Source organism: Pundamilia nyererei, unplaced genomic scaffold, assembly GCF_000239375.1.
Source record: "Pundamilia nyererei isolate P.nyererei 1_Seehausen unplaced genomic scaffold, PunNye1.0 scaffold00065, whole genome shotgun sequence".
NCBI lineage: Eukaryota > Metazoa > Chordata > Actinopteri > Cichliformes > Cichlidae > Pundamilia > Pundamilia nyererei.
In genome coordinates this window covers 1670186-1685874 of record NW_005187466.1, presented here as the reverse complement: position 1 = coordinate 1685874, position 15689 = coordinate 1670186, and the positions used below count along the sequence as shown (strand labels likewise).

Sequence of the window (15689 nt, the reverse complement as noted above, 5' to 3'; positions counted from 1 at the left end):
CATCAGGAAAGGGGCGGGTGCTCAAGCCCCTCTAGCCCCCCCCTCTGCACGTCCCTGCTCTATAGTAACTGTATCGTGTAGAAACTACATAATATGCAGAGAGGGTAGATTAAATTGTTCATGTTTGAGTGAAGTAAGTCAATAATATAGCAATGTTTACATCGCACAGGATTTCAGTCTCGCACGCTTTGGATCGTGGTTTGACGAAGGCATCCATCTCAGTCAAGTCGAGCAGTCGCCTCTACTTTTTTGGTAAACCGAAAGAAGTAAATTGGGTGGTTGTTACATTAAAAAAGCCTACCTTTTAATTTGAACACAAAAATTTCATGTTTCTATCTTGAACGTAATTAAATCATGTAGGATCTGTATGAAATTCAACAACTTAATTTGTTCTTGTTGAGATGATCTGATACAATCTAGTAAGAGTGGTTAGTTGCTGGACTCGTGAAATTACACAGACAACTACACACACACCACATGTATGCTATCGCTTTTTATTATGGTTTAACCACATGTAATGGTGGCATGGTGGTTAGTGCTGTTGCCTCACGAAGGTCCTGGGTTCAAATCCACAATTTAATGTGAATGGTTGTTTGTCTCTGTGGTAGACTGGTGAGCTGTCCAGGGTGTTCGCTGCCGAGTGACCTATCACTTCAGGCTTATGCCCCTGAAAGATAGGAGGATTGTAGCTGTTGTAGACCCGTTCACTTTTTATAGTAACCAGACTCTAGACTTTGTTGAACATTATGTAATATGAAGACAACATGTAGTATTTAAGTGACCAAGTAGTACTGGGGTAAAAGTTATTGAATAGTGTTGAAATAAAATGACAAAATTGTGAAGGATTAAAATATTCCAAGAGCTCAACTTACTTCATCTAAACATGTTTCAGTTGTGTTTTCTGAACACAAAATGCACAGGTTTATTGAATAGGAATAAGTTGTGTTGATTTAACTCATTTGTCTAAGTTTCTGCCAAAGCAAAACATTTGTGTGCAACCAATGTCCACTATTGAATCAAATAAATCCAACATGGCCTTTTTTTCAGTGATATAGTTTGATTACCATAGAACATGACACAGATATACAACTTTGATTTACATCTGTTTTCACTTGTCTAATATCTATTTCATCACCTATTACATTAAATACACAAGTAAACTGTATTAGCAACTGTTGGATGGACTGTCATGGAATCCATATAGATAGAAATTCAGGATGAATTATAACTTTGTCTTCCATTTCCTCCCATTTCATTTAATCTTTATGCTTCTGAAAGACTAAAAAGAAATTCCAGGGTCATACCAAGACTAAAACTAATGCATGCAAATAATACACACAGACTGATACTCTGACAATAACTGCAAAGTAATACAGTTTGGTGGGCAATGGCACCAACACCTTCAGTATCATAGCATTATATGAAATTAAAATAAATATGAAATAATAAATTCATCAGAAATAAAGATTTTGAACAAACAGTTGCATATTAGTACCCACATTAGTTTGTATATGGTGCTGTGTCCTGTACTATCAGCAGTGCTTTCTGTCAGTGTTTTTGCAGTCGATATTTATCTTTAGATTTATAAATAAGTAGCAGCTTATTGTTATTTTAGAAAAGAGTAAGTGATAAAGGCTGCGTAAACGGCTGCAGGTGTTACATTTAAAAATGCTACCCAGTTCATTTGCTGACTGTCACTCTGTTCTTGTATCAATCTCATGCTTTTGAGTTTGAAAATCCACAATAATCACAACAGAAGGCTGGCTGTCTTTTGCTTGTGTGCAAATCCAGGAAAAATGACAATGCGGTGGAGAGGAATAGCGATGAGAAGGATGAGCATGTTTCCTAATGCAGATCATACCCAAACAGCTTTCACAGAGGATGCCATCTGGAATGAGATGCAAAATGGTAAGCACACCTGAGGGGTGTCAGATTATCCTGTGGATTTTTGGATAGTGAATTATGACACCTGATATGTATTCTGAAAGGCAGTACTCGCAAAGATTTAACAGCCAGCACTTGTCTTGTCATCTTGTGTCTGGCAGAGCAACAAAACTTGCTCGAGGAACTTGCTGCTCTGTCAACACGAGACAGAATCCAGGCCATTCGGGATCTTCCAATGAGCTTTAAAGAGAAGAAACATATCAGGTGGGTGAGCCACAAACAAATAAAGATGATAACAAAATCCTTCTCAGTGTCATTCGAAACATTTAGTTAAACATTGCATCCTGCTGGGAACCATAAACTAGGCTGTATGCAAATGCTTGGAGGCCACAGGTGTTGCAATAAAGATCTCTGAAGGAAGTATTTGTCCAACACAAATTACACAAGAAAGTACTAATTGAAGTCCAAAGGGGCTTCTACAGCCTGCAGAAACTTGTGATGCAGGTAATTTGCTTGACAAGGATCCCAATGGTTTTACTCTTACAGGAAAGAATTGGAATTACAGTCTTCCAAGAAGTCTCGCCAATTCACATGTTTGGCAGATTGCTCTGAAAAGCTGTCTCTGGTGAGTGTTTTATCTGTCATAAAAGCAACAGCTGCATCTCTTTATGAGCCTAGCTCATTCATAATTTGTGCTCATATGCTACATACAGAATGTTATGATCTTTTTTCAGTTTTCACGAAAATGCGGGTACCATGTAAAGTCAGCCAAGCAGACCCTGAAACTGTGGCAAGGCGCTATGAAAAGTATTGGTGGGAAGTTTGGGACCAGTGTTCTCACCTATTTTGTGTTCCTGAAGTGGCTTCTCATGTTTAACATTTTCTCATTCCTGGTCAACTTTGGCTTTGTCACCATCCCTCTGCTTGTTTACAAGCAAACCCCAAACATTTCTCAAATCGTGAACAATGTACCCCAAAATGTCACCTTCAGAGGACTGGAGATACTAACTGGAGCTGTAAGTAGTACATGCATTTATCTTCTGTTGAAGTCACAACCATCATTATTTTAAAATTTAAAGCTAATGTAATAATTACCATTTAATTAAATGAGTATGTAATATAAGAGCTAATTATTTGGTTTATGCTCATGGCTCAAATCTGCATTATTTTGGATGCAGTTGTTTGTTTTCCAATGATGGATAGGGTGAGCAGTGTGCTACAGTCTGGACAGATCACCAGTCTCACATCCACACCTATAGCCAATTTAGTCACCAGTTAACCTAACATTCATGCACAAAGAGCACATGCAAACCCCAACCACAAGTGGGGTTTCTTCAAGTGGAGTGACAGTGCAACAGCATTTGTTTTCACAAAAGAAAATCTAAAACATGAATCCGCTCTACATGGCAGATCATAATCAATTAGAACTAGCAAACACTGTTGATATGTATTATGTAATATCATGTTAGATGTTTTCTAATTCTCTCTGTACTGAGTGAACAAGAGTTGCATATATTTTGGATTTCCTAGGGTTACTTCAAGTATACGGTCATGTACTACGGTAGCTACAGCAATGAATCTCTGGTGGGTTACAACATGCAGCTGGCCTATTTCTTCACCATTGCAGTCTATATGGTGCTATGTGGAATTTCACTTATTTTCAGGTTAGTTAAGTCCTCATCATGCTAAAGATTTTACTCAAGTCCACAGGGAATTTGCTTTGTTATGACTCCTCAACATGCATGTGGGAGAAGAGGAGATAAGTCAAAAGAAAAAATTGATAAATATAATAATAAATTATTAGAAAATGTGAAAATTCTAATGCCAAAACAAGCAATCATAACATTGATTAATAGTTGTAGATATAAAAACTCTCATAGCTGCTCCAATAGCTCTGATTCTAACAATGATTCTGAATCTTGATTTGTCCACGTGCAGCATGGCAGTCAATTTCAAGAACAACTATGTACTAGCAGACTCGGCATCAAACAGTGCATGGCAACTTCTTTGCACCTGGGATTTTAGTGTAACCAATGAGAAAGCAGTGAAACAGCGCAGGAACAACCTTTGTGTCCAGCTCAAGGTGACTTATAGCTTTTTTCTTTTTCTAAAAAATATCAAATGCTGAATTAACTGTGACAGATTGAAATTCTGTATTTTACACCTACATACACATCAGTATTTCATTGTTTGTCCTCTTGCTGCTCACTCAGGAGTCTTTATCAGAAACGGCCCAGCAGGAGCGCCTTTCGGTCTCTGAAAAACTGAAGCACTATGGGATTAATTTTGGTTGCTGGCTTCTCTCCACAAGCTTGGCTTTTGGTTGTGCAGCCAGTATTTACTATCTCTGCAAGTATGAGATTGAGGTACATAAGTTAAAATGGAATAATTAGACTTTGGAATTACTTGTGTCTGTTAAATGTAGACTACAGGCAATGTGAATGCATATTTTTTCTCTAGAGAAATCACTTTTCTTGTTAGTAAAACTAGTATAAACTAAAAAACATGTAAAAATATATACCTCACCTGTACTCTCAGAGCGTGAAAATCTAAACCAGGTGTCATAAATTTACTGAAAGTCTTGTCATTTACCAACAGCGCAGGGTTTTTATTGTTTCATTGCATACAGTATTCGTCATTATGCACTATCTTTACCTGTTTTGTGTGCAGGCAACAAAAAATGACAATTGGTCTCTGCTTGAGGAGGCAAAGACACTCCTGGTTCCCTTTGTGGTGTCTTTAATAAACCTGGTTATTCCACTCTTCTACTCCCTCTTCAACAAATTTGAGCATTACTCCACCCACCGCAAACAGATATATGTTCTGTTGATCAGGTGAAATAAAACAATATATGTATATAAATATGTCTATGTCTATGTCTAGATAGATAACAAAATACAGATATCTTAGTTTACCATTAGACCGGAAATAAGGAGGCAACTAACCTTGTTTTGGTGTGCCTATGACATCATCACAGAGTCACCAGCATGGTAGCAGGCTCTCAATCTTGTTAGAGTTAATTGCAGTGTAATTTGTGGGCTGTGTTATAAAACAATGTAGGACTTCCTGAAGTATAGTGAGAAGACTGGGAGTGCTAGGATCTAGGAACAGTTCTAGGATCAGGCTTAAACAAAAGTAAATATAAAGTATAGTGGTATCTATGTAAAGCCATGACTGTATATATGTAAAGTGGTGCAGCTATCGACACATCTATACATTTATAGACCATAAATGCCTTAATGGTCTTGCTCCCCCATACCTTTCCGAGTTACTTCAGCCTTATATTCCTTCGCGGACCCTTAGATCAGCTGCTTTTGGTTGTCCCAAAATCTAGGCTAAAACGAAGAGGAGAACGAGCCTTTTCAATTATGGCTCCAAAACTTTGGACTACGCTGCCTTTAAATATTAAACAGGCATCTTTGTTTCCTGTTTTTAAGTCGCTTTTGAAAACACACCTTTTTTCGATTGCGTTCAGACTGGTGTGAGTTGATTTGTTTATTATGTGTAGTATTGTGTTTTTATGTGACTGTCAGTGGCTTCATCTTGTGTTTTACTCCTTTGTTTCTGTACAGCACTTTGGGAAAACTTTCTGTTTTTAAATGTGCTATATAAATAAATTGGATTTGGATTTGGATTTGGACATCTAGCACAAAGCAAATATAATTATTTATTTAACCAATAATAAAAATTGAAATACTTTCTTTTTTCACATACAGAAATGTCTTTCTCAAGATGTCCATTCTGTCTGTTTTGTGTTATTATTGGATGAATAAGGTGCCTGCTAAAGGTTCAGTAAGTAATAAATATCCATTTATCTATTTATTTGTGTTTTTTTAAACACAACATACGTTTATTTTATCTGTCCCTACTTTATTCATTAGGCATAGACATTCATTCGTGAATTTGTTTCATTCATCAGGGTTGGGAGTCCATGGTAGGGCAGTCTTTGTACCGTCTGGTCCTTTTTGACTTCCTTTTCCTGATGTTGGGATCTTTCTTTGGAGAGTTTCTTAGCAAGTGAGTTATAGAATTTCAATTCATATTTTATATTGTTAGATGGACCTATGTTTAAAATCACATACTCAATTTCTTTCTAATAGTGTGATCGGGACAAAATTAATACCACGCATGGGGGTTCCTGAGTTTGACGTAGCCAGAAATGTGCTTGAACTCATCTATTCACAGACGCTGGCCTGGTATGAACCATATGAACAATACATTCGACATTTCATAAGTTCTAGCAGTGTGTCAGTGGATTTTAGTCAAATCTTATGTTATCTATCTTGATCTTGGACCTTTTTAAATTATTTAAATGCAATCGTCTATTTTCTCTCCACAGGATTGGAATCTACTTCTCTCCTCTGCTACCTGCCATGCAGATTTTCAAATTCTTCATCCTGTTTTATCTAAAGAAGGTAAATGCTGCTACCAGGACTGCTCCATGCTCCATAAGGGTCGTGTTACTCTATTTGCACACCTCAGTCAATAATTAATTAAAATCCTTTCATCACATTGAATGGATGCTTTATTTTGGGTAATGGAAAAGACAGCCTGGGTTTCGGATTTAAGGAGTAACCATTATGGTTTAATGGTACCAGACAAGATCAATCAATCACTGAAATTTAATGAACTTTGTAGGATTTGTAATTTGATCTAGGCCGGATCTGCTGATGCTGTGTGTTTCATGAACCTGCTGAATGATCTTTTAAAAAGTCAATTCCAAGCTCTGTTTTCTGTTATGGCTCACAAGTTTATTAGCAAAGTTACTACAAAAATAAATCAATAATATATTTGTTTATGGATGTGTATTTATGGGGTAGTACAAGTTTGGTTTTTGCACTTCTCAGGTCAGTCTCACACATAACTGTCAGCCCCCACGGCGATCTGGCAGAGCAGCTCAGATGCAAACCATCTTCATCTTCCTTCTCTTCTTCCCGTTCTTCGTGGGAGCCCTGTCAATTGTTGCATACACTGCCTGGAGGTAAGAGGACATGACTTCAGCTGCTAAAAAAGAGAAAAATATATCCATCAATTCTATTTTATTCTTTTCTAAGCTAAAATAAAATTATATATATATATATATTTGTCTTTGATTAATAATGCATTTTGTACTGAAAATACAGAAAGGTTCCAGTCTCAGTCTTGTTTTGTTCACTCTGTCTTGCTCCATAGCCTGACTCCCTCAAAGTCCTGTGGCCCTTTTCGTGGACTCAACAATTCCTTCAGTGCGGTTGATGTCTGGATAGATGATCTAAAAAACATCACTGGCTCTCAGTGGGTCGTCGAGATTTACAATAATGTCATCCGGAGTGAAATCTTCTATTTTCTAATCACACTCATCATCCTGTAAGTGCATAGTGCAAGTGCTGTCTTATGTACACAGCATGTACTTTGTAACGTTGACTGAAAAAGTCCAAGCCATGTTTTGCATATAACTGAGCTTTGCATATGAATGCACATATGTACTGATGCAAAATTTGTGTCATTAAGCAAATGGTTTTCCTGTGTGCAATTTTACTGCTCAGTGTCATCATATACATATTGTGGCAAGTCACTAATGGTCGAAAGGAGCTTATTCGTCGTCTGAGACAACAGATTGTCAATGTGAGTTTGTTCTAGAAACTGTTTCCCTTAATATATGTTTCACCAGACCTCAGGAACAAGTGGAACTTGTCTAGTCTTGAATACATTTACATTTTGTTTATGTTTTTGTTTGCCTGACTGCTTCTGTTTCCCTCCCACCAGGAAGGGAAAGACAAGTCCTTCTTGTTAGAAAGGTTACAGGACCTTCAAAAATCTATCCCAAACAAAAACACCAAACAGAAGAAACAAAAAGGGGTTTGTTGTTAAAATTATTTCATGCTGACATCACTTTGCATGTAGAAGCTTGTTATCAGCCTTACTGAATATTTTATTTTCTGTTTAGAGCATGAAACAGCATTCATATGATCACTCATCTGGTGATCAGTCCAACTCAAATGCCATGGTTCAAGCTTTACTTGCACGTCAGCAACTTGAAGAGGAGGAGAAAAGATACAGCATTGGTGGAGTACCTGTTCCTTCTGAAATGTCTAACTCTAGTTCTCTGATGCAAGCCATGTTGGCCCGTCAACTAGCTGACCAGGAGAATGAAGATCAGTATCCGATGCATGATGAAAACCCATCATCTTCCAGTACACTTGCTCAGGCCATGGCAGCCAGAAACAGGGTGGAGGATGAAGACAATAATCAATATGACATTTTCAACAGATCCAGTGCCGTCACACAGGCCATGCAAGCCAGAAGAAGAGCAGAGGACACAGAAGATGACATGGGTGACCTGCCGCATCCAGTGTCAAGTGTCATGATGCAGGTCATGCAGGCCAGGCAGCAAGCACAGGAAGATGACAGAATTCAGTGGATGACTGCTCCACCACAAAACCCTGGGCCTTCAGGCTCTAGTGCTCTTATCCAGGCCATGCTAGCCCGGCAGGCGGCCCAGAATGAATACGATGATGGTTACTGAACAAAATGCTGAGTTTTATCTTACAGTGATGAAAAAACAGATGTATGAAAAACATCCACGTGGCTTTTTAAGACTGAATTTGCACTTTGCGAAGAATATATGAAAGAGATGAGTGTGCAGGTCCACCTCTTAATTCAACTTTTATACAAGTAAATTTTGAAATCTTTCTATGATGGTATGTCAGCCTTGTGTGATGAGTAATCCTAAACATAAATTTGTGCCATTTGTAATGTAAATGTTGTATAAGTTGTTAATTGTTGCACATAATGAAATGTGAGCTAGAAAAGGCAAAATAAAGGTAAAGGTTAAAAAAAAATGCCCCTGCAAAATTTGTTACAGTTGTTACTGGAGTGAAATGTAATTTTCCCAAGTGGCTGATAAAGACAACACTGCCCTCTTCAGGAACTATGCATACATTGCTACATTTGATTTATTTATTTATTTTTTTCCAAACGACAGCTCTTGTTCTGGACATTTTTAGAACACTCTCCAGAAACAGGAAAAAAAAAATACTAGGTTGAATATTATTTCTTTTATTTGTGCAAAAGAAAAAAAATGCTTCACTAAAAACTACTGAAATCAACTTTGTACTATTTTTACAGTTCAAAAATGTAACTGAAAAGGTTTAATAAACTGTGTGTTCTATATTTGTATCATACTAAAAACACCAGATGTGTTTTGTGGTGGGAAAGTAACAGTCAATCAAAACACAGTTTTGAAATGGGGAACTTTAATAGTCATCATACTTGCTTGAAACACTCCGCAGAGCCTTTTTACCGTCATGAAGTTTCTACTTTTCTCCAGTTAAAGCAGAATCATCAAATGAAAATGACTTACACTGTTAGAAATGTGGTGTACTGACTGTGATCACTCCAATAGTGCTAGTGTTTAGCACTATTGGAGTGTTGGAGAGTTGGGTGTTCGCCTTGTAATCCGAAGGTTGCCGGTTCGAGCCCCGGCTTGGACAGTCTCGGTCATTGTGTCCTTGAGCAAGACGCTTCACCCGTTGCAAACTGGTGGTGGTCAGAGGGCCCAGTGTCCGGCAGCCTCGCCTCTGTCAGTGCGCCCCAGGGTGGCTGTGGCTACAATGTAGCTTGCCATCACCAGTGTGTGGATGACAGGTTGTGTAAAGCGCTTTGGGGTCCTTAGGGACTAGAAAAGCGCTATACAAATACAGGCCATTTACCATTTACCATAGTGTTTATGGGAATTTTGTTCTCTGCGGTAAATTTCTTTCCAGTTTAAAAAAAAAAAAAATTCTAGTCCATCAAAAGTGTTTTGCAAATGATCGTTTGACCTTTATGACACCATCAAACTTAGCCAAGGTGAACATTCAAAAGAAAAATGATACATTATTACCAACAATCATTCTGTGTACAAACTTTACATCTATTTTACAATAAATAGTACCATAAATACTGTAAACAGGCACATCATTTGCAGTATACATTTATGGCTTTGATTCACAAGAATGAAAACCCAGTTCGATTTTCTGACTGAACATGTCTAATAAGGCTAGAAGCATTAAAGAGACACTCATTCTTTTGAAACAGTATAGATACACTTAACATTACATTTTAAATCTACATCGTGGTAAGCTGCACAAAAGAAAAAACACCTTCATGTCCACTTTTAGCTGCAATTTTCCAACTTTAAACTTCTATGACTTAAACTTTCATGATGGGTTTTCATTAAGGCAGTACTTAAATGTGTCAGACAGGGCTAACACCGCGGCCTGTTATCTTTGTAGGTGTTTGTCCCACAGTGAAAACTTACCAAAGACAGCTATGCGTCAGTCCAATGAGATGCCACATTAAGAGAAATGCTGCCACCTACTGTCCTTTCTCACTCAGCACTGCTCTTCCCCCAAAGAATTTGCAATGTCACTGAAGTCCAGCGAGTCACCTGGTATAGGAGTTTTCCTGCCACTTTTTATGGTCTGACTAGAGTAATAATCCACAGATTTGGAGATGGAGTGCACAGAGTGCTCCCGGAAATATCCGAATGCCTCCCGTGCGTCCTCCTCCCTGATGCTTTGCTCGAAGGTCTTGCGTTTGTGTCTGAACTCAATGACGGTCTTCGTATAGGAGTTGAGGGTGGTGACAGATGCACCCATACAGCAGGTGAAGGAAGCCCAGGCCATGCTGATATAAAACAGCAAGAGAATTCATATTTTAATAAACAGATGTGGTAGCTGAAAAAAAAAAACTAACAAAAAAAGTGAAAACCTAATGGTGCGCTTCAGTGTGGTGAGGTATTCTGACGTTTTACCCTCAATACCGTGACACTGTATTTGGTAAGATTAGTGCCAATCACTTTAAGTCCCCCTGGTCTCCTCAAACAGGCTGGTTCGCATGTGAGGTCAGACAATCAAATCATCATCCCATGTTGTTTTCATGCAGACTGGATAATTCCCATAGAAGGTCAAGAATTGTTTAGCCTTCAAAATGAATTTTCAGCATACTGTGCACATTGTAAAGGAGTAAAATATTATTCCCTTATGCAATTCTAATCACACCCGCACTGGGGCTTTGGACACCAAAGCCTAATCCTACCATAACACGAGAGCTTTGGACTTTTTTCATTACAGACAGTGATGCTGAAGAGAGGTGAGATCAGCGCTTCTGCTGACAGTGTGAGGCAGCACAGACATGCAGAGTGGACTTCTTCATCCTGTTTCTTAAAGAACGATTTGACTTAACTCTATCTATGTAACACTATAAATAACACAGCGTATAAAATGATCTGTATTGAGGTGGATGTTTGCAGAGTCTTACCAGAAAGACCAGCCATAGTCCCAGTTGTAGGGCCTCCAATCTGGTGGGCCAAGGCTGACGGTGACCTGGAAAACCTGTGTGTACATGACATGAGCCACCATGCCAAGAAGACCTGAAATCATATGCACAGTATATTGTTAGTAAGCTTTTCTGATTGATTCAGTGTACAAACAGAAAAGAAGAACAGTATTTAAAAAATACTTTGATGATTTCTTTCGAGTGCAGAATCAACCCTTTCCATGGGTATGGAAATATGAATATCCTAAGTAAAAACAGTGATGTTATCCAGGTGAGGATAACCTTAAATCCCCATCCAAGTAATTTGCTAAGGTTCATTTACAAACTGTTATTTTGGGAAAAGAAGTGAAAAACATATTCAGCTGACCCTCCGCTTTCTTCTCAAGGCTACTGTTTCTTTTTTAGATTTTGAATTGAGTTCAGATTTACTTCTGATCATTACAAGGAAACCAGAGGGATGTTTCTCTGGTTCAAGAACAACAGCTCCCTCCTTATTAACAGATTAACCAGGATATGTTTGTTATGTTGTATTTCAAAAGCTGGCTTACAAAGATAAATGACAATCTTAGAAACCAGAAGCAAATACTTGAATACAGTACACTGCAGGAAATGTCACAAAAGCATTAAAGTTAGTGAAAAATAGAATCAAGCACATACCTGAAAGTACTGTAAAGATGGCAGCAAAGGCATTGAGTTTGAGTCCATCAATGACATTGCTGGAGTGCACTAGCTCCAAACACATGAGACTGAAGCCAACCACCAGCAGAATAATGTACAACATCTCAGAAACAAGTGACAACCACAGCATCCCTGAAAAATGCCCAAAAAGCAAACAAGAAATGCACAATAACATAAATTAAGATGGAGATTCTTTATTAAAGGGAAGATTTTGATTTATTGTCACCTAACATCTCAATCTCACTGGTTAGTCAGACTTAATGTGGGGTGAAAGTAACATGACGATCTCATATGAAGTGCTACTTGAACTGATGTCAAAGCTTTCCGGTTTACAGAAAGCTTTATTCAGCCTTCCAATTAATCTAGTGGAATATAATCTGGCTGCACATGATGATCAGACATTTCAACTCCTCTTCACTCCGTTTCTCGATTTTTTGCTTTTCTTGACAGATTGACAGGAACTAAGCATTTCTCAAGTGAAAGTGTCATCGCAGCTAAACATCTGTGAAACTTTAAACTGAATGTGTGAGCCCTCCTTCATGATTTCACATTAAAACATTCTTGAACTGACAGTTGCTGATTAGATCAGAACGGACCAAGATGTTACAGTGATGCAGAAATATTCACAAACATGGGGAAGTACAGCTCAGTGAATGAAAATAGGGTAAGAATTAGAGGGCTTAAAGAGTTGTGATAACCAAGGTAACGCAGATAGCACTCACCTTTTTCTGATGCAGGGGCTAAATCAATAAAACTTCGACATCTCTCACCTAGAGACACAGCAGAAGATGACACGCTGTCATGATTTATTATTTATTACTGATCATATATATATATATATATATGGACTTTAAAAACACAGGTGGACTCAAAAACTGTGGCATAATGACAGCCTGTGACAAACAGGATACAAAATAACCAGTGACACTAAGGATTCCTGCAGACATGATGTTTTCCATCTGTTGACCAGAGCATGCCACTGGATTTGTTGCAAGTGGAACGCTTTAATCAGGTAGAAGGAGGGTGGCAACAGCTGTTTTGAGGAAAAACTCATCAAGGCCTCTGTTACGTAATCCTTATTAACTCAAGCTGTCTCAGCACCCCCTTCCTCCTCACCATCCCACAGTCACTTGATGAGATAAAAATGTGTTATTGTAATTGCTTCTTGGATATTTTGAATTTGTGGTTTGTTTCTAGTACATCACAAAAACACAGATTATCAGCACAGGTTGTCATGGCGTATTACAGAGCTGACAGACAGATGCTTCAGTAATTCCTTATCCAGCTGTAATAAACTAAACAGAGAGAGGACTAATCTGGGCTGATCACACCTTTTGTCCCTGAACTTTTCATGGTCATGATCACTCCTCTGACACACGTATAATCCACCCTCTTGAGCCCTCTGTTATTAATTTACAATACTCCATAATGGTCAGACTTAGTGAGTAACTCAAGCAACACACCATTCAAGTCCCAGGCAGCCGGCCAGCTGGGGATCTAAGTGCTATTTTGTCTCCCTTAAAAAACAAATAATGATGAAAAAGTGAATTAAATGATTTCAGACTCAAGCTTTCAAGTGCTGCTGCTACTTTTCTAAGGCATAATGACACAAATGGAGAGCCATTAAAAAAAATAAGGAAAGAAAATCTCTGAAGGAGCAGCCAATCTCCATTTTAACTAAGTGTTGTATTTTGACAAAGGAGGAGATTAAAACGACAAGTTTATAAAAATTACTATTTACTGTTTTTTTATTTTATTTCTTTGGCTATTTTAAATGTTGAATGGTTGTTCGTTAATGCTTACATCAGCTCAGGTGTTGTCAAGTTTTATGACAATTATAAACAATTAAAACTAAAGATTAAAAAAAGATTATAAATAATAAGAAAAAATAGCTAAATTAAAGTCTTTACACTGATTTCAAAGCCATTCCTTCGTGATCATGAATTGGCGCATGTGCCATTTTTCTTCACTTACAGAAGCTTTTATTGCCGAGATTATCGTTGTGTTACATGAATAGTTATGTGTTTCTCTTAAGTTAGGAAAAAGAACCAAAGTAGTATGTAATCATTCCAGCTGCTGTGTTAACTAATAAAAAACATTCACGCACCACACACACACACACACACACACACACCTTACTTTCATCGTGAATATTTTCCTCGCATGAGATCCAGATTCCGGTGTGGAACTGACGGAACAGGAACCTGTCGTCGCCTGTCTCCCAGCTGTACACCACTTTGTTGGGGTCCGTTTCGTTCACCCCGTAGTCTATACACTGGTGCGTCCGCAGCTTGCTGCACTTTGGCTTGGGCACTCTCTGCGTCCCGACGCACCAGTAAGTAGTTATGAACGCGGTTATGGAGAAAAACAGCGCGAAGAAGTTCAAGCTAAGCGACAGAAGGGTCCTGGATCGGCGGCTCATCCTCATTGTCTGCGTAAAGGATGAGGCAGCGCGCGGCGTTCCGAAAAGTTCATGGGTGCGAAGTAGGAGGGACGCGCGAGCCGCAGCTAATTTCCAAGCACAACAGGTGAGGCGATGATCACATTCGGCACTCGGCAGTTTTCAACAACTTCCACTGGTGCACAAAGTGCAAACATCATCTCCGAGAGAGCTGAGCTGTGCGCCAAAATGTCACATTTCCGTCATTTTCACACGCGCTGCCCTACGAGTGTCCACCCTATAGGATGTCACGTTGCGTGAGGATTTGTCCAAGTTTGACCAAGGATTTTCTTATGACGCTCTCTCTCCCGGACTCCCTCTCGCCGTCATTTACGCCTCCCCTCCCTCCATGCCTAAGAATTTATCAGCTGCAAGACGATTATCAGACTGATGCGTAGGAAGTTACCACGGAAACGTTGAAATAAGATGCAGCAAGAGTTGAAAAGTGAAAGCTGTAAGAGGCTATTCAGGGATATGTGAGTGTATTTTCACGAAGCGGAAAATTTAAAAAAATCTCAGACCTATAAAACAGTTCACATGGTTGATCCCGAGAGTTCAGCTTCAACAAGCTATTTTAAAGCAATACGGCAAAAAGAGACTTTCTTCTGACATCTCAATAGTCCTCTATTTGGAAACCACTTTGTAACTGTATTCTTTAATATAATAATAGTGGCTATTTTGCCTTAAGATGAATGATAATAATGCTACACCTAGAGGACAATAGCCTATTTAGCACAATGAAAATTACTGACGTGAGGACGTGAAAAAATAAAACTCAACAATAAATGAACCTCATGAAGTTTCGGTTAATTTTATGTTGTGACCAGTGACAATAACTGTAAATAATCAGTCAATTAACTTAGCAAAACCTGTTAAAACTTATTAAAAATGTAATACAGGAAATGTTCTCAGATGTGTATCTGTCGATCTTAATTGAAGAAGACTCAGTGAAAGAATTGTTTTTAATTTATTTTTGTTTGAAAAAAGAGTATCAGACTTAAAACATTACAGATGAATAAAGAATATCTATGATGTCCTCACCAGTTCATTCAGTTCTTAAAATGAATGAAATCTAATAGAATTCCGTTGCATAAGAGTTCATTTGAAATTCATTGCAACACTTTCTACTTCTCGCCTTCATTTCTGAGAGTTGGTTTTGTTTTCAGAGAAGCTGACCTGCGCTCTTGCATTTAGAGGGAGGTCATGTGGGGAGGATGATGAGCCTGCAGCTGCTCCGGACAAAATCAAAAGTGAGCAGAGCTCAACAGACTTGAGCTCTGCTCACTGATATAAGCAGAGAAAACTGCAGACTCTAGAGGCGAGGTGCCGAGTCCTCAGAGAATGACTTCTAATCTGAATTTTGCCGGAAACGTGCTTATCAAACAAA

The 15689-nt window shown here is 38.5% G+C and overlaps 2 protein-coding genes across 2 annotated transcripts; one reads left to right on the top strand and one right to left on the bottom strand.

The window, feature by feature from the left end:
- The first annotated feature begins 1823 nt into the window (after window positions 1–1823).
- tmc5 (transmembrane channel like 5) lies at window positions 1824–8389 on the top strand. Its single transcript, XM_005735872.1, has 17 exons — window positions 1824–1908; window positions 2046–2148; window positions 2431–2509; window positions 2619–2900; window positions 3415–3548; window positions 3823–3967; window positions 4098–4250; window positions 4555–4718; window positions 5601–5676; window positions 5804–5903; window positions 5993–6080; window positions 6224–6299; window positions 6732–6865; window positions 7057–7230; window positions 7410–7488; window positions 7630–7695; window positions 7811–8389. Exons 1-17 carry the CDS (start codon window positions 1824–1826, stop codon window positions 8387–8389), a joined length of 2517 nt encoding a protein of 838 aa, XP_005735929.1.
- Window positions 8390–9554: 1165 nt separating this feature from the next.
- On the bottom strand, window positions 9555–14652 carry LOC102195881 (germ cell-specific gene 1-like protein). Its single transcript, XM_005735794.1, has 5 exons — window positions 14002–14652; window positions 12585–12632; window positions 11842–11994; window positions 11167–11278; window positions 9555–10533 (listed from the first exon to the last, which is right to left on the bottom strand). Exons 1-5 carry the CDS (start codon window positions 14288–14290, stop codon window positions 10239–10241), a joined length of 897 nt encoding a protein of 298 aa, XP_005735851.1. The 5' UTR covers window positions 14291–14652; the 3' UTR covers window positions 9555–10238.
- Between the last annotated feature and the right edge of the window lie 1037 nt (window positions 14653–15689).

Excerpts from the sequence above, each read along its gene's own strand:
- tmc5 (XM_005735872.1), top strand. The coding sequence starts at position 1,824 with ATGAGAAGGATGAGCATGTTTCCTAATGCAGATCATACCCAAACAGCT. Across the intron at positions 6,300-6,731 it reads TCCTGTTTTATCTAAAGAAG|GTCAGTCTCACACATAACTG; the intron begins GTAAATGCTGCT and ends TGCACTTCTCAG. Across the intron at positions 7,231-7,409 it reads CTAATCACACTCATCATCCT|TGTCATCATATACATATTGT; the intron begins GTAAGTGCATAG and ends TTTACTGCTCAG.
- LOC102195881 (XM_005735794.1), bottom strand. The coding sequence starts at position 14,290 with ATGAGGATGAGCCGCCGATCCAGGACCCTTCTGTCGCTTAGCTTGAAC. Across the intron at positions 11,279-11,841 it reads CATCTTTACAGTACTTTCAG|GTCTTCTTGGCATGGTGGCT; the intron begins GTATGTGCTTGA and ends ATATGATTTCAG. Across the intron at positions 10,534-11,166 it reads GACTATGGCTGGTCTTTCTG|CATGGCCTGGGCTTCCTTCA; the intron begins GTAAGACTCTGC and ends GTTTTATATCAG.